Raw genomic sequence first — 22469 nt, forward strand, 5'->3', positions numbered from 1 at the left:
CTATTTTTACACATCACTTCAGACTTCACACCAGCAGAGTTGACCCACACTCAGTAGCCAACTGCAGTTTTTTAAAAAGATTTTTTAATCTCACCTTTATTATTTTTTATGAATAACTCAAGGTGGCAAACATACCTAATACTCCTTCATCCTGTTTTTCCCACAACAACATTATAAAATGTTGGGCTAAAGAGTGTGACAGGCCCAAGGTTACCCTGTTGGCTTTCAGGCCTAAGGCAGGACTAGAACTCAGTCTCCTGGTTTCTAAGCCAGCACTTTAATCATTACACCAAACTGGCTTTATTTTTTTAGTGTATACAAAATAAACCAGATAGCTTAGTATAAAGTATAGGGATCAAGTATGTATTTGTGTATGTGTCTGGAGAGAGAGAGAGAAAGAGAGGTGTCGGAGACAGGGTTTAAATCGTAGGCCCTTTTCCCCTACCTTTTTGCATTGTATTTTAGCTGTTATTTTATCAACTCAGGAGGTCAACATCCACAACAGTCTTTTATCTAGCTATAGTCCAGGCCTTGTTGGAGTCAATCCTTATGTATGGGTATAAAATGAGAAACAACTTCTAATGTAAATCTGATGTGGCTATAACGTCATGTGAAAATGTCATCCTTTCAGAGCTACGTATAAGAATTAGACAACAGAATCTAATGTGATCAAATTACAATTTGGTATAAAAGTAGTTTAGAACAAATGAAAAAATATGTAATTACAGAACTTGCCATAAGGCCTTTGCTAAGCAAGAAACAACATAAGCACTGTCAACAATACTTTCTTGTAAAATATTTCAAATGATACGACAGCCAGTGCTTTCAGAGGTTTCCATTATTCACGGTTGGGTGGCGGAAAGAATTATGGCCAATCCATATCATCAAAGAAAAAGATATCAGCCAAGAATAGGGCACTCCAATCTTGGATAACTAACATTATCTGTTCATGCTGGCAGCAGCATTTTTGGCGTGCCGTCCCTGAAAAGGGCCAAGGTGACATTAATAGTTTGGACAATGAAAGCTTGTACTAAACTGGTAGGGCAGAGGAGGAATAGTTCTGAACCAGAACTTGATGGGAGAATCCAGTATAATGGATATAGTTGGGGGCATCAGACAAGGAGAAAGCAGAATATCATGATACTCCATGGTACTACTATCCAATGCTGCCCTATAAAAACAAGAGGGAATTATTTAAAACAAATATTATTTATGGGGGCAGAGGAACAAGGAGGAGCAATATACTGATTCTACCTAAGATCCAAATCTATATGACTTCTCAACTCTTCATTAAAACTGACTAGAAATCAGAGTATTTTCCTCAGATTACCCCCTTGTGACTTGTGCTGTAATTTACTTCATCCCCAACTCATCACTATAAGGTAAAAAGATTGGACAGCAAATCTCTCACAATCTGATGTACCCCAGCTGCAGGTGAAGATAGTCAGTTCACAAATCAAACTAAACCCTAAACTTGAGATAAATAAGAAACCATAATTCATCTAATACGCCTTGCCCACAAAAAGTATATCTTGGCTTAACCTGACAGCCATGTTTAAACAACAATATACTAAGGTAACAGATTCTGTTCCAAAACCCTAGCCTACTTTAGCTATGTGGTGTTCCAGGTCGAATATACTGCCTTATTATTGAAGGCTTTGGAAATTCACTACGGTGGGTTTTCGCTTATAGGATATGCGTTTTGCTACCACACCTTCCTTCCAATTCCCCTTCCTCCAGATGACTACAAAGGTACAATGAAAACAAAATAAATCTTCCTTCGCTCCTTCCCCTGACTTCCTAAATCCACTTTCGCTGAATAAACTCCAGCTCCAAATTAAGCTCCCGATTGCCATGCTATGTAAACATACCTGAAGTTAAACGCCCTTTAACCCAGCGGACCTTACTTTTGTGAAAACGAGCACAGGATCGCGTTGCGGCACGAGCATCGGAAAGGGACGGCGCGTCCTTCCTGCGCCTGCCACCCCCCGCAGCAAGAGGACTCTTGCAGACATCGCGATTGCTTTCAACTGGAGCCCCGCTTCGAGCTGAAGCCCCGGCTCTCTTTATCGGGGATCTCCGCCAAGAGGGGAGAAACGGATCCGGCTAACAGGGTGGAGGAGAGACGCCAGAAGCGGGCCAGCAGCCAGCGCGCAACCCCTTCCCCCTTTGCTCCTCAGCCGAGGGCGGCGTCCGCGCTCCACACAAGCAGCCCAGCCCCGCTAGTTCCCCTCTCTCACGTTTCAGACCAATCCATGGAAGGGCTGGCTGCTTTGCATCCTTTCACAAAGTTTACTCGCACGTGCCCAGAAACCGCAACTCTCCGCCCTGAACTGGAGAATTGGCGGGCCGGGAGCTCTAAAGACGCAGGCCAAGATAGAGCGATCGCCGCCGCCTCCCCCCTCTCCCGATCCCGCCGCTTCTGCTCTGGTGGAGCCGGTCGTCTCTTCCTTCTCTCTTCCAAGCCTGCTGGCTGGTCGTCAGACAGGCTGGCCTAAACCGAGCCTTGTAGGGTAAAGGCAGCCTCATGCCTCGTTATTCAGCGGGAGCAGAAATGCTGGCCTAAGCGCCCCCCCATCCAGGACACTGAGAATCGAGCCTGACGCTGCTTTCTCACATGCTGATGTGGGAATATGAACCTCTAACTCAGGGGTCTTCAAACTTGGCCCTTTTATGACTTGTGGACTTCAGCTCCCAGAATTCCTCAGCCAGCATTGCTGGCTGAGGAATTCTGGGAGCTGAAGTCCACAAGTCATAAAAGGGCCAAGTTTGAAGACCCCTGCTCTAACTCCTCTGGCCTTAAGGCACCACCGGCCTGGCTGCAGCCTCCAGGACAGACTGGCTGCTCTGGCACCTTCCTCCTCCCCCCCCAGCCTTTGCCCTTACCTGGCCGCACAGTTAAGATGGCACTGCAACAGGTCTCGGCCACCTCGTTGGTAGCACAGACGGTATAGAGACCGGCATCAGCCATGCGGGCGCTCCTAACCAGCAGAGTGTGGCGTTCGCCCTCCGCTTTGATGGGACGAGTGGTGCTGCTCCGAAAGGGGATGCCATCTTTTCGCCAAGACACTGCAGAAAAGACCATAGTCGGGGGGGGGGGGGGAGATGTGGTATAAGTGAAATCTAGTGATTATTCTGCATTTGTCAAACAGTATTAGTTGTGGAAGAACTGTTGGTTTCGAAATCACATATAGTTCTGCCTTCCCTACATTTCATCAAGAGACAGACTACGTTTATCTTCTGTCTTTTTCTTAGAACATTTCCATGTCCTCATGAAGGTGGTGTCACGACATAATTTTTTGTCGAGGGCCACGTGTAGACTTGGTGGACAAATGCGGAAAGCTGAACTTGAATGAGGCAAGTGGTAAAGTAAAACAGATCAAAACGTAAAGTAAGGGTGCAAGAATATAAAACATGTTTTAATCCATTTTTCATAAGTTCATAAACTGCTAAGTTTAATAGATATCAACAACAGCAGCGTATTGCCACAGGTTTGGGTATGCGCTTCTCTCAGCAGATTACTTTTTTATTTTATTAATTTTTATTTTGAGGAAAAGCTAAGTATTCCAGGAATGAAGCCCAAGCCCAACAGACAAAGTCCGGTATTTTCCATATGTAAGGTGAAGCATTATTAGAAGTAGATCAGAAATGTACGTAAAATAAAAATTAAAAAACAAAGAACTTGGTTGGATCACCTTGTGCCACATTCCTAAGCAGGATTTTATCAATGCAAATTGGACAATATAAAAATCATGATTGAATTAATATAGTATTTGTTATACCTATTGGGAAGAGACACTTCTGGGCATGAAACAATCAGAGAGCTATGAGTCTCCAGACTCCACAGATTCTCACGATTTGCCCTGCGTGTGGTACCCCTATGCATTTACCTTGTGGAGAAGGGTTGCCCGTGACGATGCATTTGAACAGCACCTCAGTCCCAGCTATGACCATTACATCATGGATGGGGATTTCAAAGATGGGAGCCTCAAGGGGATCTTCACCCGCTGAAATGTAGGAGTCATCAGAAGATTCTGCACAAAATGATGGAGAAACAGCAATTATTAGAAGACCTGCAAGGAGGAGGGCTAAGAGTCTGCAGACAGATCTTGCACTCCCCTTGCATGAGGAATGTATTAAACCGTAGCATCTTTTCAGAACAAGGAAGATAAAGGACTGCTTCCAAAATAAAATCCTGAGGGAATCCTTATTTTGACTGGCATAGATGCTCAAAGTCCTTAATCTCCTTCAATATGTCTCCAATTTTTAAAGCATAGTTCTTGATATGATGCTATCCTTCTGTAACCACTAAGTCCTCAAAAGCAATAAAGCTGGCTTATCACATTCTAAGATACATATCACTTTTAATTATGTGGAAAGGCATACAATCATTTTCAGTGCTATATATTAGTGCAGGGATGTCAAACTGCCAGCTCATGGACCGGATGCGTCACACTAAAACCGCGCCCATCCCATTGCTGGCAATGGGGGAAAAGTCACGATATATGGTGACATATTACGTGACGTCACGAGTGTGACACCTGTGTATTAGTGTATAAAATAGAGAAGAAGGCAAAGAAAATGATTCAGTCTGGAAATATAAAATTACTGATCTATAATATTGTTACCGTATTTCTTCAAGCCAATTAATTCACAGTGGCTACTCCTCTATACTGTACAGCAACGGACCCCAACCTTTGTGGCTTGGTGGCCCAACTGGGGGGGGGAGGAGAGGGGAACTGGGCCATGCACACGCTCTGGCCAGCCACTCATGTGACCCGATTCTGAGTAGGCCATGGCCTGGTAGTGGGCCCACAGCCTGGGAGTTGGGGACCAATGCTGTACAGTACTTTTTCCCCCTGCTTTTGCTTCCACCACCCACCCCACCCACCCCCACCCACAATTGATGAGTTGTGTTCCGATTCAGAACTCTTAGTCCTCTTACCATTTTGCGCAACAATTTCTACTATTTTCCTAAATCTGAATTATAATTAGCAATAACAGGAAATAACTAAAAGAACCTAGCATGACACAAACTTTTTCACCTTCTCTCACACAAGGACATTAAGAGGCTTGCCATCAAAACTCTCTTTTTAAAACAAACAGCTGAAGTGCAGTTGGACTCGAGCTTAACATAAGCAGCTAAAAACAAGGGAGTGTTGTTTAAGTATACAAATCTATATAGAGAACCCAAAGAGGTAGACAGATAGGAAAGTGAAAAGAATGAGGGAGGGAAGAGAGGAGAACATGTCCTCAGCATTTACTAATTCTTTTCGCAAATGCATCCTAGGTACCTAGGATGCCGTGAATTCAGTCTGTGCACAACCCAGGGCCTCTTCATGTTGTGTGGGAAGATGAGCCGTAGTGAGAGCATTTCTGCATGGCTTTGTCAGGTTCTTTCCCAACAGACCCACAAAACGTATTCCCTACCTGGTTCTGGTGACATTTGTCGGGACCGTCGGCCTTTGCCTCTGCTCCGTGCACTCTTCCCTTCTTGAGGTTGCAATGCATTGTCTTTTTTTTCTGTCACTTTTCCAATCTTTCTGTCGAATTCTCTGCTTGTACCATGGATCCCTGCTTTGCTTCTGTCTGGGCCAGTTTCTGTCTTGGCCCAATGTAGAGAATGTCCATCCTGTCCTGATTCCCGTTTCCGGCCATGTGAGGCTTCACTTAGGCCCTTTGATTCATAGCTGACTTTTGCTGCATTCAGAGGCCCTTTATCTGTGCTATCCTGGCTATTTAAAGCTGATACATGCAGCAAGTTTTTCTTTCCCCCTGGAGCAGCATGGGAGAGTGGACACTGCTCCACTTTCTGCCGCAGATCTTGGCCATTCAGTTCTGGTTCCTTTTGACCTCTGTTCTGTTCTCCTACCTCCTCAGTCATGGCTGCACTCCTCAACAGAATCCTTTGGGGGTTTTTGGGCTCATCCCTAGGTCCCACTAATCCCACGCTGGACAGAACCAGCTGCTGTACACCATGTGCATTTTCTGTAGCTGGGAAAACTTTCATTGGTTTAAGTTTGCGTGGCGGTGGAACCTTGGGGACAGATGACTCTATGGAGGTAATTGCAGTGGGTGACTTGAACAATTCTTGGGATCGCCGCAGCTGCTGTTGAGACACGGTGCGTTTGATGCGTCCCAGTTCCTCAGTAAACTTTTGTTCCAGATCATGCACATGACTGGAGAAGCGGCCGCGCTCATCCAAAGAGGCTGCTTTCTGATGGAAGATATGACGCCGAGAAAATACATCTCCAAGTTCTGAACGAGTATCCTCTTGAAGGTCTTCATGAGAGCCAACCGAGAGGAAGGGACTGGCATTATCAAAAGCAGCCTGATCAAAAGAACGTGACTTGCGTAAGGGTTGCCATGTGTGACCTGCAAAAGGATTGTCATTCTGCTCCAGACTTTTCCGCCGCACTTCAAAAAATTTGAGCTTGTCAACAATCTTGGAGCCCGACCGTGGCAGCTTCGGGGATGGGCGAAGGATGGACACGCGACTGGAAGCCTCACTCAGTGGTGTCTGGGGCCGTGACTCTCCTGTACCAACCTGAGAGTGGCCAGATGATTTAGGGCGCTTCAACTTCTCATCAAATTCCTCAGATGCCGTGTCCTGGAATTCATTGGGCATCAAGAGTTTTCTTCGAGGAGCCACAGGTGGTGTGGTACCATGGCTGGTTCCAGGTGGCTGGACTGGGCATTGCCCTGCTCTGGGGGTTACTGGGTGTTGGAGAATATCTGTGCTGGTTTTGCTGCTGCTACTGACACCGTCCCTTCGATATCCACCATGGGGGAGGCTGCTGTGGTTGGAAAATAAGATAAGGTAAAGTTTGCTAAGGCAGGAAGATCCTAAGAAATCGAGGGAAATGAGCACAAAGGATCAGACACTTATAGGAACATGAACTGTGATCATGAGGATCAGGACTTGCAGTGACACCTGAGTTCAAATTACCTAGATGAAAGAGAAAAAGGGCAAGGAAATTGTCACTTCATTGAGAAGAAAAAGAGCTGTGACTATATCTTACCTGAATACATTAACCTAAACTGAAATGTTACTTCTGTGAGAATTTGTTTTTTACAGCATCAGTGTGCCTTTGGAATCATTTAAATGTTAAATTTTTGCTTCAGATTCAGTTCTGTAAAGCTGCTTTGGTGCACAGGAAGAGGTGAATTCAGTACCTGTCTGCAACTCTTTAAAAGAACTGTCTTTTCCTAACTGATGATTCCAGAAAAAGATGCAATAGATTTAACAAATTTCAGGCAGATGCCTGTACCTTTACCCACGCCTTTTTAGAACACTACACAGCCCTAATAAGTATGTATAAAAAAAGGACACACTTATCTGGCTTCTCCTATATCATGTAGTTTAGCTAGGTATGTGAGTCTCCAAGGTCTATTCCTTCCACATTTAACATCCTGTAATTTGTATTAAATAAAGATAGGTTATACTTTCTAACCAAAGTTTTTGTTCCCTTTGAACAATATCATTCTATGAGTAAACCAGGGAGAATCCATCTGTCAATCTTATTTGATAAATGTGATGCATCCAGTTAGTATCCAAGTTGGAAAAAATATGGAAATCAGCCAGTTCAGCAGTGATATATCAAGCTATTAGGAGTAAGGTTGGGTTGAGTTGTTTGGAAAGAGGGGAGATATAGGGAAGCCCTTGCACACTTAGAAAGTCAACAGAAGGGAGGAGAATACACAGCTGCATCCTTTTCAAACATGGTTTTTTCTACAGACACAGTTAATTCAATGGTTCATACAAACAGACATTCATTGCAATGTCATCTTAATATGTTCCAAGAAACATAGGTACATTCAGATATGTACACAGAGTCAAACAAACCAGGACAATGGTGCATGTGTCTATGGTATCACAGCCTTTTCTTCACTTTGTTATAGCAGGCAGGCTGTATTGATAAGCACGAGGAAAAGGTGGGGAAGGCAACCCTAGGAAGGAAGAAGTGGCAAATGAAGGAGTCTTTAGGCATCACTTGTTCTTCTAGACACATCACTTAGTTCTATCCACAATTAGATTCTAACTGTATTTTCACTGCTTCTGCAATTCATCAGCTTTACTGCCATTTTCAGTATCCACTGAATCTTATTTTTCATTTTTAAGGAAAACAACTGGCCACTTAGTTTCTTATTATAACAGAGCATTGAAGAATAAAATCTGTGGGCAGCACATTCTAATAGCTCAGACGTTAGAGGGAATCTTGAGGGGGGAAAATTAGGCCATCTTAATGAGCTCTTGATTTTGCTTCCTTGCTTTGCTACTTTTCTGACATACACACACACACACACACACACACACATATATATAGGGATCTTTGGTTATTCGGGTTTTTCCCCACGTAGAACTAAAGGTGTAGGAGCGACGTTTCGACGGAATCCCATCCGTCATCATCCGTCTGGTGGCTTCTGCTTCCTTCTTCTGAGAAGGAAGCAGAAGCCACCAGCCTGATGATGACGGATGGGATTCCGTCGAAACGTTGCTCCTACACCTTTAGTTCTACCCGGGGAAAAACCCGAATAACACCCGCGAAAACCTCAGAAAACATATATACATACATACATATATATATATATATATATATATATATATATATATATATATATATATATATATATATATATATTGTTTTACCTAGTTTATTTATTTGTATCCTGCCTTTATTATTTTTACAAATAACCCAAGATGGCAAACGTATCCAATACACCTTCCTCCTTCTACTTTTCCCCACAACAAGGGCCCTGTGATGTGAGTGGGGGTGAGAGAGTGACTGGTTCAAAGTTACCCAGCTGGCTTTCATGGCTAAGGTGGGACTTGAACTCATGGTCTGCCACTTTCTTGCCTGTTGCCTTAACCACTAGACCAGGACCACTGCACTAAACCAAACTAGCTCACACAACTAACCTATGCTAACAATGCTAAAATATCATGACTATTCAGGTTCATTGAGTCACATCTCTTAACTACCAGTAGCCAAACACTTCCTCATGCTGACATTTTTGGGAAAAAGTGATGAGAAGTCTACTTAGCTTAAGTTCATCAAAGACTTCCTTCTCAAAGGTTTATAGAATTTTCTCTTGATTTCATTTAAGCCAAGAGTAGGCAATATGGTGTTTTCTGAGTGTTTTGTCTAGAACTCTCATCATACCTCAGTACTATACATACAGCGATGCTTCTGGAAATGTAGTCCAAAATATCTAATGGCCACTGCTCTCCAGGTCCATGAATCTTGTAAGTCTGCAGTAACCTCTGTTTTTTTACTTAGCTCAATAGAGCTCCTGACAGCATTGGGAAAATTCTGAAAACCCTGAATAAGCAATTTTTTTGTTTTTGTACCTCAGTATTCAGCACAAATGTAAGCAGTTTCCCACAATATATCATCCAGTCAAAATTGGCCTTTCTAATCATATAAATGCAGCATCTTTAAAAGTGGAGCTCAAAGCATTCAATTACTTTCTGATTTGCTGGTATGAACGTTGACACTCGAAATGGAAGTTGGCATATTAAGCAGCAAAGCAACAGTAAGAATTGCTTTTATGATGTCAGATCCCGACAATGTTGTTTCATTCTCTCTGAGGTCTATATCTGACCATGATCTGAAAGCCAATCTTTAATATTGCTGTTAAATGGTATTTAGAGAGCCAGTTTGGTGTAGTGATTAAGGCATCAGGCTAAAAAGTGGGAGGATATGAATCCTAGTCCCACTTTAGACATGAAGACACCTGGATGATCTTGAGCCAGTCATTATCTCTGAACCCTAGGAAATAAGCAATGGTAAACTACTTCTGAATGTTGCCAAGAAAACTACAGGGACTGGTCTAGGCAGTTACCAGGAGTCATCACTCTCTCACAGGCATGCCCCTCCCTGCAAAAGGTATTTATTTTCTTGGTTTTTATGTAGAATTATATGTCTGCAATTGTTGCATTTCATGTTTTCTCCCTTCTTTTTATAAGTAGACAATATGATCATACTGTTTTTAAAAAAAGTATTTCTCACTGTTACCATTCTTAAATGCAGGCTGGCATGACAAAATGTATTGTTAAATTGTTATGAATTTTGTTTCAGATTAATTTCTGCACTTTGTGAGCTAAGGGCAAGAGGAGTCAATAGTTCTCTGATGAACCTCCAAGTGGCCTCAACGACTCTCAGAAAGAATACTAATGATCAGATGACTGCAAGGAATATAAATCCTTCCATTCTCCCCCATTCAGTCAGAACTGAAGAAGCTTCTTGGATAAGAAGCAAAACTTCTTGAAGGGAAAACCAAAAAAGTCCAGTTGCCTTTTGAAAAAGCACTTTTGGTGCAATGTACAGAGGAGGCTGGCCTGCTATGATAATTATAATTTGGGGAACAAGTCTTCCTAAATAGGAACCCCTTGGTTAGCAAATGTCATCTCTTCTCCTAGTCCTGTAACATTCCAGTTTACCTCTTTCAAGGAAATGCTGCTTTATGCTTGATTTGAATATTCCATTCTACCACACAGTAGAAAAATCCATGCGAGCTGCAGGAGACTTTATGTGGCTCATCTGATGCCAGCTGCAAAGCACAGGCAATTTGCTGCAAACTATCAAGAACTCCAGGCAGCTGGTCACCCTTCGTAAAACAGGATTAGTCTTCTCCTGGTACTTCAGGAATATTTGTTGGTCCATCCTTGAGCCTTGGTGGAGCAGTGGGCTAATGCCTCCTTAAGTAACACCAGCTGCCTGCAATTAGTGCAGGTTCGCATCCCACCAGGCTCAAGGTTGACTCAGCCTTCCATCCTTCCGAGGTAGGTAAAATGAGGACCCAGATTGTTGGGGGCAATTAAGCTGACTTTGTAATAATGCCACTTGGGGTGTGTGTGAAAGCCCTAATAAGCAGGCATATACATAGAATGAAGGCTACTGCTAAGCTTGTAAGCCGCTCTGAGTCTTCGGAGAAGAGCGGGATATAAATGGAATTAAAAATAAAAAAAATAATCCTTGTATTTGTAGGGCAGAGTAGCTGCATGCTGAAAGCCCAAAAAAGTTCATATCTCTCCACCATGCAATGAGAAAAATGTGTTTGTGTGTGTGTGTTTTTTCTTACAAAGTTCTCTGTCCTTCCTTTCCCATCTCAGTCCAAAAACAGTCATCTCTATTGAAGTGTGATTTTGCCAGAAGGAAACATGGATTTATAATACCTTTTATTTGCAGTGTCCTGGGTATATGCTCAGAATCAGCTGGGTTGTGGGAGTGTAAGGCTCATGAATTCTATAGAATGATTTGATCGTGGATGAGAAGGCTAACCCTATTATCAAAATCTGCTTGGGCATGTGGGGTGCACGTGGGGATGCTTGCAATCAGGCTGCATTCATGTCTCTTGTAAAGCAACCTGGTTTAAAAGTACCTCTAGGAGATGAAACAATACAACAGATATGTAGAACATTGCTGGTGGAAAACAACGAGCAAATGCATTCCAACGTAGGAGACAGCCTTTATTAGAAATTATTTTGTGGCAGTAAGAGCAACAAAGAGGCCTTATTTCCCTTATTGCATCCACAAATAGCCAGCTAAGGGTCCTGTTTCAAGTGACCAGGTCCTTGTAGAAAGGGACCAGGAGAACCCTTGTGGGGCTGCTGTGAGAGTTATTCTAAGCATCTTTTGGATGCTTAGATAAAGTCACTTGGACTTTGCTTTGAGTTGGACTCAAGTTGGATGGATCCTAAGGGAATGACTTAGGCATGTCTTTACTTAATTATCTAGGCAGAGGTTCAGCCAGTTGTTGCTGAGAAAGTAGATAGGTTCCTTGAAATTCTGAGCTCTCTCCCCCGCATCCTGAATCAATGACCCTCCGTTTTGGTCAAGGCCTCCTAGGAGATGACATGTGGCTGGGTTCAAGTGGTGCTTAATGCCACTTTGTGGAAGTGGGAGAGGGAGGGTACATGTGTTCTGCCTACTTGAAAGAGGTGGTGTTTCACTACTTCCTTCTCAAGAGGTCAGCCATGAACTCAGTTGTATCAAATCCATTCTTTTTAAGAAAGGTTGTTGAGAAAGTGTTTTTTTTATTTCATGCAGGATCCAATATGGGTCAGTCACTGGGACTAGAGATTTAGTCCCCCGAGCTTTCAGACTTGTGCTAAACCCTTCTTTTTAATTTCATGTTTTTTTATTAATTGTGTATCTGTATAGTATATTCCAGGATGGTCACAAAGGATTATTTTATATAATACAGGCAGCCATATAAAATTTTCTAATGAATAAATAAAATTTGAGTCTGAATGACCAAGAACTGGCAAAGAAAGATCAGTGATGGAAATTATCCAAAGAATCAGTGCCAACGCTAGGCAGTTCAAGAATTGTGAATACTATATTGGAAACCTTTAATATTAAATAAGAGAAATGCATAGCAAATGATATCTCTTTTTGTTTCTTTTCCTATTTGTGGATTTTTATTCCCTGACAGATATAATCTGATTTCATACCTGATTTTGGTTGGGAATTCTGACTTATTATACATTGTAATTTGTCGGTACAGTAATTTTGTGACCTCTTGATGTTTTGGACTTCCATTAACCTCATTATATTTGCAATTCAAAATACCTGTTGGGCCCCAGTCCTTAATCTAGAGCTTTTAAGGAATGCAGAAGAAAAGATGAAACAAAGCTTTAATCCTTAATACTTTAAACAAGTAACCTATGTGCGCTTAATTTGGCCTGGGATACAAACTGATATTGTCTGTTTGTTCATGAGCAAAGATACCCACACATTTGTAGATTGAAATGGCTCATTTAGTCATAGCAATGTTTTTGTTGGCTCCCTCTACTATTATCAGGCATGTTAAGATTAATAACCACGCTTGAATTCAAACCAGAATATAGCATCACAGTTTTATACATATCTGGACTTCTTTTCTTTTTAGTTTAGAATGTGAGGTTCAATGAAAATAATGCAGGAACTAAACTACAAGAGCGAAGGAGGAGAGCTAGGTTGGGACTGATATGGGAGGTGACAGGATTGCAAGTGGGTGGGTGGAATGGTAATACCTACCTCTGTAATTTTTTTTGCCTCACAACCACAATCTTTAAGAGTGATAGCAGGACTGTAGGGGTAAAGAAAGAGACTGCAACAAAGGAGGGTGTAGCAGAATAAATGACATCAGAGTGTAGGAAGCTTCAACGGGTTGAGAGTGCAGTCAGGGCTGTGAAAGGAAGGCGCTATGAAGTGGGGGAGGGTGAGATTGGGATTAGGATGAAGGGGCTCAGGAGGGATTTAGTGGTGCATAATTGGGGATTATGACTGGGGATTAGGGAAAATGATGGTCCCAGCACAATGGCCCCTGCACCCCACTCCATGGCCCCGTGGCTACTTACACGTGCAGGGAGAGGGCACGGCCCCGGTACAGGCTGAAGGCACTGCCGTAGGGGTCGCTCCCCAGAGACAGGCTGTCCTCGGTCCCCGGGGCCACACCAATCAGCTCCGCCCGTGACGCCCGTACCAGCGGCTCCACCCCCAGGTGCCGGGCCTCGGCAGGTGCTTGCCTTGGAATGCTGGGGTGTAGGTAAGGTCCTCCCACTGGGAGCCCAGCCTCTGGATCCTTTTCCAATACTGTGGTCTGGCTCTCTGACCAGCTGGCCTGCTCATCTGGCTGGGACAGACCTGGCGCCGAGGTCGGCGTTGTCTTCATGGAGGCATCCACCAGCGTGTCCGACTCCCCTGTTGGAAAGACAATCAAGACCTGATCAAAGAGGCTGGAAACTGCCTTTCCCCTGAGGAACAATGCAGCTTTGGGCTAGAATTGGGAAGCCTCGAGAATCATAGATGGAGGAGAGGAGCTAGCACTGAACTGCACTGATAGATAGAGCAGCAAGAATGAGGAGATAAGGGCTTTTGTTTTTTCCCAGAAGGGACCTGGGATATTTCATGATTTCACACGTGTTGTTGCTTCATTCAGAATGCCTATTATTTCCTAGTGGAACACAGCACCAGTGCCAAGTTAAGCCCCTGGCATTAAAGTAAGTATTATTATAATGCTTGAGAGACACTGATCTCAAAACAGAGATGAGAAGAGCACGAAACAAAGTGATAAGAACAAGAAAGTAATGGCTGCACTGAAGGTTGACTAGAGATCAGAAGGGAGGAAGCCCACCCAGAACACACAAGACATTCCAAATACCTCTGCATTTCACCCCCTCATTAATGGGTGTAAAGCTTAGGTTGTTCCTATAGGGATTGGGGGGGGGAGAAATAAGGGCAAAGTTGTAGGTCCAAAGGGAAGAGGTGATATTAGGAGGGCAAGACTGTGATGTGAACCAATTACTGAGTTCCTTACTGCTTCCTGAATAAGCCTGCAGTGTGCTGCCACCACGTGGCTGTTTTGGGGAAATTATAATTTCTGGGTAGCCAACTCCTCCTTCCTTATGACATATTTCCTCCTTCTCTTGATCATGTGCCTTACACCCCTCCCCTTTCTGGGATGGACTTCCTCCTTCTTCTCGCTGAGGGCTCTCCTCCTCCATAACCGGCAGATACGCATGCAGACACTGGGAGTCGTAACTATCTTTTGACCTTGAATTACCGTCTACACATCATCTCTACACCTTGTCTGCTGTAATCTCATCTGCATGCAAATAAAGGTATTTCTGGATGATCAAGGTATTTCATGAGTTCTGCTATCTGGAAAAGAGCTGTTAACAGTGATAACATCTGCTTATACAGACCAGCACAGGGGTCTTAACAAAGGGATCAATCACAATATAGCAGCTTGATCCAGAATATGCAGTAATCTCACTTACTGAGAGTGCCTTACCAACATTATCTATTTTGGCTAAGTACAGGTAGTCCTCGACTTATGATCACAACTGAGCCCAAAATTTATTTTGCTAAGTGAGAAATTTGTTAAATGAGTTTTGCCCCATTTTATGACTTTTTTGCCACATTTGTTAAATGAATCACTGCAGTTGTTAAATCAGTAAAACTGTTGTTAAGTGAATCTGGCTTCCCCATTGACTTTGCTTATGTGAAGGTCACAAAAGGTTATCGGGTAGCCATGGGACATTGCAACCGTCATAAATATGAACCACTTATCAAGCATCCGAATGTAAACGATGTGACCTTGGGGATGCTGCAATGGCCGTAAGTGTGAAAAATGGTTATAAGTCACTTTTTTCAGTGCTGTTGCAACTTCGAACAGTCATTAAGTGAACTGTTGTAAGGCAAGGACTATCTGTAGAGAGTTGAATTCAGCAAGGAGGAACCCTCAATCCCCATATACAGTAAATCACACAGCACTAGGCTTTGGAGGTTATTTTACAAAGTATCCGTGTTTTTTAATGGCACAGAAATGATGAAAAGAATGGCAGAATCTCTCTTATAACCGATTATGGCTCAGTAAAAAGAATCCTGAGAAAGCACAGAAAGTATCATCTTCAAAATATTTCAAGGGGACTGATCCAGAAATAGGGAAGGAACTATTCTTAGAAGAAACCTTGAAAGAAATACGGTAGATGGCTTACCTTGCCAATTAGTTCATTTAGGAAATTCCACTATCACAGAGTTGCTACTAAGAACATCTGCATTATTTTGCTTTTTGAATGCATAACTAAAGGCATTTAAGACTTTAAAGAAATGAATCTATCATGCTGCGTTAAAAAGCAGCAGTAAATATGCTTGCCAAAAGATATTCTTAACCAGTCATTTCTGGTTGATTAGCCTATGCTTAGGATGACATCCTATAGAAATATGTGCTCTGGTTTCCAAATCTCAGAGCAAAGTCCTTATGCGATTTTATGTGTTAATGCTATCAGTGAGGGAGCTCACTGTCTCTCCCCCCACCCCCCCATGACCAGCAAAACAAGAATTAAGTTTCCATTTCTTGGCTGTACTGACAATTATTATGATAATTTGTGCAGCTGCTGTATATATGTTTATTGGACCCGTGCCCTTCCTGGCTGGTTTATGCAGCCCGGGAGAGGACACGCAGCTGGTTCCAGGCAGTTATATCGGCTTCTTTGAGTGAGGGTATCTTCCCCGCCGTCTTGAAGGAGGCGGTGGTGAGGCCTCTCCTCAAGAAGCCTGCCCTGGACCCGGCTGTATTGAACAACTTTCGTCCTGTCTCCAACCTTCGCTTTCTTGCGAAGGTTGTTGAGAGTGTGGTGGCGCATCAGCTCCCTCTGGTCCTGGATGAAGCGGATTATCTAGACCCGTACCAATCGGGTTTCAGGCCCGGGCACAGCACGGAGACGGCATTGGTCGCGCTGGTGAATGATCTCTGGAGGGCTCGGGACAGGGGGCATTCCTCTGTTCTAGTCCTATTAGACCTCTCGGCGGCTTTCGATACCATCGACCATGGTATCTTGCTGCGGCGTCTCAGGGGATTGGGAGTGGGAGGTACAGTTTTACAGTGGTTCTCCTCCTATCTCTTGGGACGTTCGCAGTCGGTGTTGGCAGGGGGGCAGAGGTCGACCGCGAGGTCTCTCATTTGTGGAGTTCCTCAGGGGTCGGTCCTCTCGCCTCTCCTGTTCAACATCTACATGAAGCCGCTGGGTGAGATCATTCGTGGCTTTGGAGTTGGGTATCATCAGTACGCTGATGATACCCAACTTTTCTTTTCGACCCCAAACCACCCCAGTGATGCCCTCAACGTGATGTCCCGTTGCCTGGAGGCGGTTCGGGTCTGGATGGGGAGGAACAGACTCCAACTCAACCCCGACAAGACTGAGTGGCTTTGCATACCTTCATCCCGGGTTTATTCGGACATTCCACCTCTGGCTATGGGGGGTGAACTATTACCCCCCGTAGATAGGGCTCGCAACTTGGGAGTCCTCCTAGATTCACGGCTCACCTTGGAAGACCATATAGGAGCTGTGACTAGGGGGGCCTTCGCACAGGTTCGCCTGGTGCGTCAGTTGCGGCCCTATCTTAGCCGGGATGATCTATGCACGGTCACTCATGCGCTCGTGTCCTCCCGTCTGGACTACTGCAACGCTCTCTACATGGGGTTGCCCTTGAGGACCACCCGGAAGCTCCAACTGGTACAGAATGCAGCCGCGAGAGTGGTGTTGGGAGTCTCCCGATACTCCCACGTTACACCTCTGCTCCGTGAGCTGCATTGGTTGCCAGTTGTCTTCCGGGTGAGATTCAAGGTACTGGTAACGGTGTTTAAAGCACTCCATGGCATGGGGCCGGAGTACCTCAGGGAACATCTGCTGCCGGCATCAAGCTCCCTGCGCCCTGTGCGTTCCCACAGAGAGGGCCTCCTCAGGGTGCCACCGATCAGAGAATGTCGATTGGTGGCCCCCAGGGGGAGATCCTTCTCTGTGGGCGCTCCGGAGCTGTGGAATCAGCTACCGGTAGAGCTCCGGATGGCGCCCGATCTTCGCTCCTTTCGTCGCGATCTCAAGACATTTCTGTTTGTACAAGCTGGCCTAGCCTGATGGGGATTGCTGGGGTTGTTTTATCTTTGGTCTTTTAATTTTTCTTGGGGTTTTTAGAACTGTATTTCAATTGTTTTTAACTAGGGCAATTGTTTAATCTTTTTTTTAATGTTTGTATTTGCTATTTTATTCTGCCCTGTGAACCGCCCTGAGTCCTCAGGGAGAAGGGCGGTATATAAATGTTATTAAATTAAATTAAAATTAAATTATATATTAATTTTTCTACTGTTTTTAAGTTTTCACCACCCAGTCACTGAGTTGAGATGATCAACAGTAGAAAAATAATTAATTAGCTCAGTAAAATAATAACAGTAGGAGGACCCCCTGCAGGTTTATTAAGGATGCAGAATTTTGAATTTCTGAGTGTAGATTAAAACATACAGTAGATAAGAGTAAGAAGGACTATTTCTACAATAGACTATTTGTTCATCTAGACCATGATTTCTCCTCCATTGGCAATAGCTTTCCAGAATCTCAGGTAGAAATTCTCTTCCATCCTTTGGTATTTAATCCTTTTGAATGAAAATGTAATGAAAAATGAAAAGATCAAAATTTAGTAAAACAAATTAGAGATTTAAATTGTGCACATATAAAGAGGATATATAATGCTTTAATTGAATTGGATTCGGAAACGGAACTGGTTAAAGACTGTATGATAAAGTGGGCACAAAATATTCAGGAACCAATTTTGTTGGACACCTGGGAGATAATTTGGGTCAGAAATGTTAAATTTACTCAGGCTCAAAACTTAAGAGAAAATTTTTATAAAATGTTTTATAGATGGCATCTGGATCCCAAGAAGTTGTCCAACATGTAACCTAATTTACAGTCTAAATGTTGGAGATGTGGTAGTTTAGAAGCTACCTATTTTCACATGTGGTGGACTTGTAGAAATATAAAAGCTTTTTGGATCAAAATTTGGTGGAACATTCAAAAGATTTTTAAGAGAAAGATAAAGTTTTCTCCACAATTGTTTTTATTGGGTATTGTTGTAGATTGTGATGTTAAAGAAACTAACTTGATGTTGAACATGATAACAGCAGCACGGTTACTGGTGGGACAATATTGGAAAAAGGATAGTTTGCCCACTATAGAAGAATGGGTGTTTAAAGTTTCGAATCTTGCAGAAATGTCTAAGATTTCTGCTTATTTGAAAGATCATTCACAGGAAAGATATATTTCAGTTTGGAGGAGATGGATAAATTATATTCAGAACAAATATGGGACTAAAAAGTTCCATTTAGCTTATGAGTAGATTTTAGTGGGATATTGTTATTGGTACTTTGTTTGTAGTTATGTTAAAGGGGAGTTAAAGCACATTATGAATTTGGTTAATTGTATATTATGCATAATTTTTATTTAGAATATGATTATTGTAACTATAATCCTGTATTTAGCTCTGGGAAGTGGGGGGGGAGTGGGCGGGTTTGGGGTGGGAGGGATTTGGGTATATATTGTAAAATTTTGTTTTTGTAAAACTCTTTAATAAAAAAAAAAGAATGAGAATGTAAGGAAGCGAAAGAGGAATTTTCTCCATGCAATAACATGTTTGGTCCCTGGCTGTGGTCTTTCTTGTTGATGAAAGTCACAACAGTAGCTCACTTACACTGTTTACATATGCGTTATATGCAGTGATGGGATTCAGCCAGTTCGCACCACTTCGGCAGAACTGGTAGCTCATTTTTTGTTGCCCAGGCCAAGAATGGACTTTCGGCATCCACACAGAGAACCAGTTGTTCACATATTTGAATCCCACCACTAGTTATATGTCACCTCTCTTTATCCAGAACAGTTTGATGCCTCATGCTTGATTTTCCAGTTTTAGGAAACCACAAACTCTGTAAGGATAGTACTGTTACTTTCCTTAGAATAATGAATGGAGATTATTCACTCAGTTGTATGGGTATACAGTATCTACAGGAACACTGAATTGGCAGCTAAGTTTAATAACTGACTGGTGATCTCAGCCCTTGATAACAAACCAGATTCTATCTGTGAAATCTTGTCCCTTAAGATGGCATGTTGGAGCAGGCTAGAACTTGTGTATGTTCTAAGGATAATATTTTCTAACTGATGACAGTTCAAACTTTCTCAAAGCCCACAAGCAGATCATGATCATTTTAATTCCCGTGAACTTACATAATTCCTTTTTTCATAATTACAAACTTCCTATATCAAATTACTTCCTTCTATCAATCCCAAAATCTCCATTGGATGATTCTGGGTTTCCCCATATTATGAAAATGAGGGGGGAAAATCTCAGAAATTCTTCACATTTCAAACCAAAGAGACTGCCTTAATTAATTCACTAAAAAGGGGGTGGGAAATTTATCTTCCAATTTTCAACATTTTGTGTTTATGTCAGACTAGCCTTAAAGATACTTTTCTGAAATTGGTGTAGCTCCTGCTTCCTTGATCTTGCCCACCTCTGTGAGGTTTGACAATTGGCTTAATTCAAAACAGAAGTCTGTTTAAAAATAAATTCCTCTCTGGGATGTGTAATTATCTTTCTAATATGTTGGAGACGTATGTGAAGTAATAGTAATAGTATTCTGCAGGGAATGCAAAGAAGCTATACTGTGATCTTCCCTTTTGAGTTCTGCAAAATCCATATGGTTTGATATAAAATCACCTTATTTATTAAAGTTCTATGTTGGTCAGTGTGCCCTGGCTCTGAGGGAAGATGTTACAAGCGAGTAAGGGATGCAGTAACTCTCACTAGTGACCAGCAAGAGGCTGAACAGAGGCTTATGGTCAAAGAAACCCAGATACTAGGGACAAAAGTAGGTCAGAATAACATGGTTTCACATCCTTTTTGCCTGTGGTGGACAAGTCAAACATGTATGGTTTCTCTGTATAGACACTGTGTAGCCTGTAATATCTATGTAAGGTTCCATCTCCCAGGAGTTCAAGAAAAAGATTTTAGACAAGGAATGGAAATTTGGATGGAAACCAGAGATTCCCAGAGCTGCCTACAGAACTGTAACCCCTTTTTTGTGTGTGTGATTGTTACTGATGAAAATAAGTGTCAGTGTCTCACTTCATGTTGAGGTGGGAATCACATCAAAACTGTTATGCAAATCATAAGGGAACAATAACAGGAAAGTTGCAGGCTGGAATTACAGTGGCAGGCAGCCTGGGACATCAGCACAAATGTCTTCAAGGGGTTGAGATATACTTTTAGTTCTGCTCATAATACTTTGCAACTCCCTGCTTGGCTTCTGCTCACCTGTAGGGGAGCTGTAGGTTGTTTCATCCTGGAGATGGCTGCGTTGGGTCACCTGTGTACTGCTGGCATCATCTTCTCCCGGCTCCGAGTCTAAGCAAGAGAAAGAACAAGGTGAACAGAGAACCTTAATGGGGAAGTTGAACATGTCTTTATCCTGGGTGCTCCATCGGATTTATCAGAACTAGGCAAAACAGCTATAAAGAGAGTCCATTTGACTCAGATGTCCTTGATAAGATTTTGAAAGTCAAGCTTTTAACACCTGGAAAAATGAAAGGATAAGACAAATTTCTAACTCTGCGTATAAGTAAAATATGTATGACAAACATTAATTTGAAAGATCCAAGCATCTGCTGGCAAAACATACCGGTAATTCTTAGATTTCATAACACTTTTTGCTTATGGGATTCTTTTAAAGAATTATTTAGGATTTCAATGGTAACAGTTTTCAGCTAGCCAGCTTTTGATTAAGGTGGCATACAAAACATTTAATATAAATTAGATATACATGATTTTTTTTCATTTACAGTATACTGCCAATGATAAAAGACCTTTTGGGGGCAAGCTTCCTTCTTAGTTGTTATAGGATTAATGTTAAATTATCCCATAATTTCTCATCTTAATTCTGTTCGGAAATTATAATATCAATCCAACAAGCTCAACTAAAACTTATTTTGGAATCTAGTGGTCACAGCTGAAATGTTGGCAGCAAAAATGTCTGCCTTTATAAAAAATGTCTAGCTAAATATTGGGAAGCTGACAGAAAAGTCAAAACGCATGGAGAATGTTCAATTAAGAATTAGCAATCAACATTAATTGAATGAAATTGTCTCCTTTATTGATTTTATGTAGGGAAGACACATTTTCAAGGCCAATTATATATAATTGTTTTTCATTATTATAAACGAACGTTCATATTATTTATTTGGAGTGTCTTTTCTATTTTCTCTAAGAGTATTAATGAATTATTTTTTTATTTTTTTTAATTCCATTTATATCCCGCCCTTCTCCGAAGACGCAGGGCGGCTTACAAGCTTAGAAGTAGCATCAGAAAGGAAAGTCGTCCTGGGAAACAAACCCCCGTATAAAATACTGTAGTGTCAGGTAGCTCAGCACTCAGGATCTGATTTGGAAAATCCAAAACTGCCTCTAGAAAGGCTTTTTTTTAGAAGGGAGAAAATGGCATCATTTTCCATTTGTAAATGTTCCATGTCCGCTTCTTCATCAGATGATCTTCTTTAATGAGGGAAAGACAGGGTAGGTGCAATACTTTTGGAATGGTAGCGGCAGGAGCTTTTCATTGTCTATGCACCCAACCAGGAGTTGACCTCCGCTCTTTCCACTGTGGTGTTTCCATTTTTATTTTAAATTTGCCCATTTTGAAACATGTTGATGAACAGCCACCTTGGCATTCTCCATAAAGAGGGAAAGGGGCTTAGAACATGAACGGTGGTCTTACATTTCATGCTCCAACTCTCAACAACTTGTCCCCTGCTAGGATCTTTGCATCTCAAATTGACTAGGGAGTGAAACTAGAAAATTAAACGGCAAGAAGCGTAGGGGGTCCTCTCTCCTTGGCAAGTATCCTCAGAAGAAAGTGTGTGACGCACATCTCTTGCCGAATTCCAAAACCGTGTATTTCACATTAAACAAAAATTTAAAATACCAAAAGCAGCAGGAAGAAAGTTATTAGAAGGAAATCTCTAGCAAGAGAAGGCTTAGTCATTTCCTTTCTTCCTGCCTCTGTTCAGATCCAAATCGTTACCTTTTAAAGGTTTTTCACAAGGTCGGAGCTACTGCGGTCCAGACTAGAGATTGCATAACATCTCACGT

General features: G+C 42.4%; 1 protein-coding gene across 1 annotated transcript in view; it reads right to left on the bottom strand.

Moving 5' to 3' along the window:
• The window catches only part of SPEG (striated muscle enriched protein kinase), a 149103-nt gene that overhangs the window by 68172 nt on the left and 58462 nt on the right, over positions 1-22469 (bottom strand). Inside the window, exons 2-6 of the mRNA XM_083348568.1 lie at positions 20640-20729; positions 13349-13691; positions 5431-6797; positions 3891-4034; positions 2887-3069 (exon numbers count right to left, since the gene is read on the bottom strand). Coding sequence (XP_083204694.1) covers positions 2887-3069; positions 3891-4034; positions 5431-6797; positions 13349-13691; positions 20640-20729 — 2127 coding nt within the window. The remainder of the gene's footprint in view (positions 1-2886; positions 3070-3890; positions 4035-5430; positions 6798-13348; positions 13692-20639; positions 20730-22469) is intronic.

The sequence above is a fragment of the Vipera ursinii genome, assembly GCF_947247035.1.
Source record: "Vipera ursinii genome assembly, chromosome: 1".
In the NCBI taxonomy this organism is placed as follows: Eukaryota; Metazoa; Chordata; class Lepidosauria; order Squamata; family Viperidae; genus Vipera; species Vipera ursinii.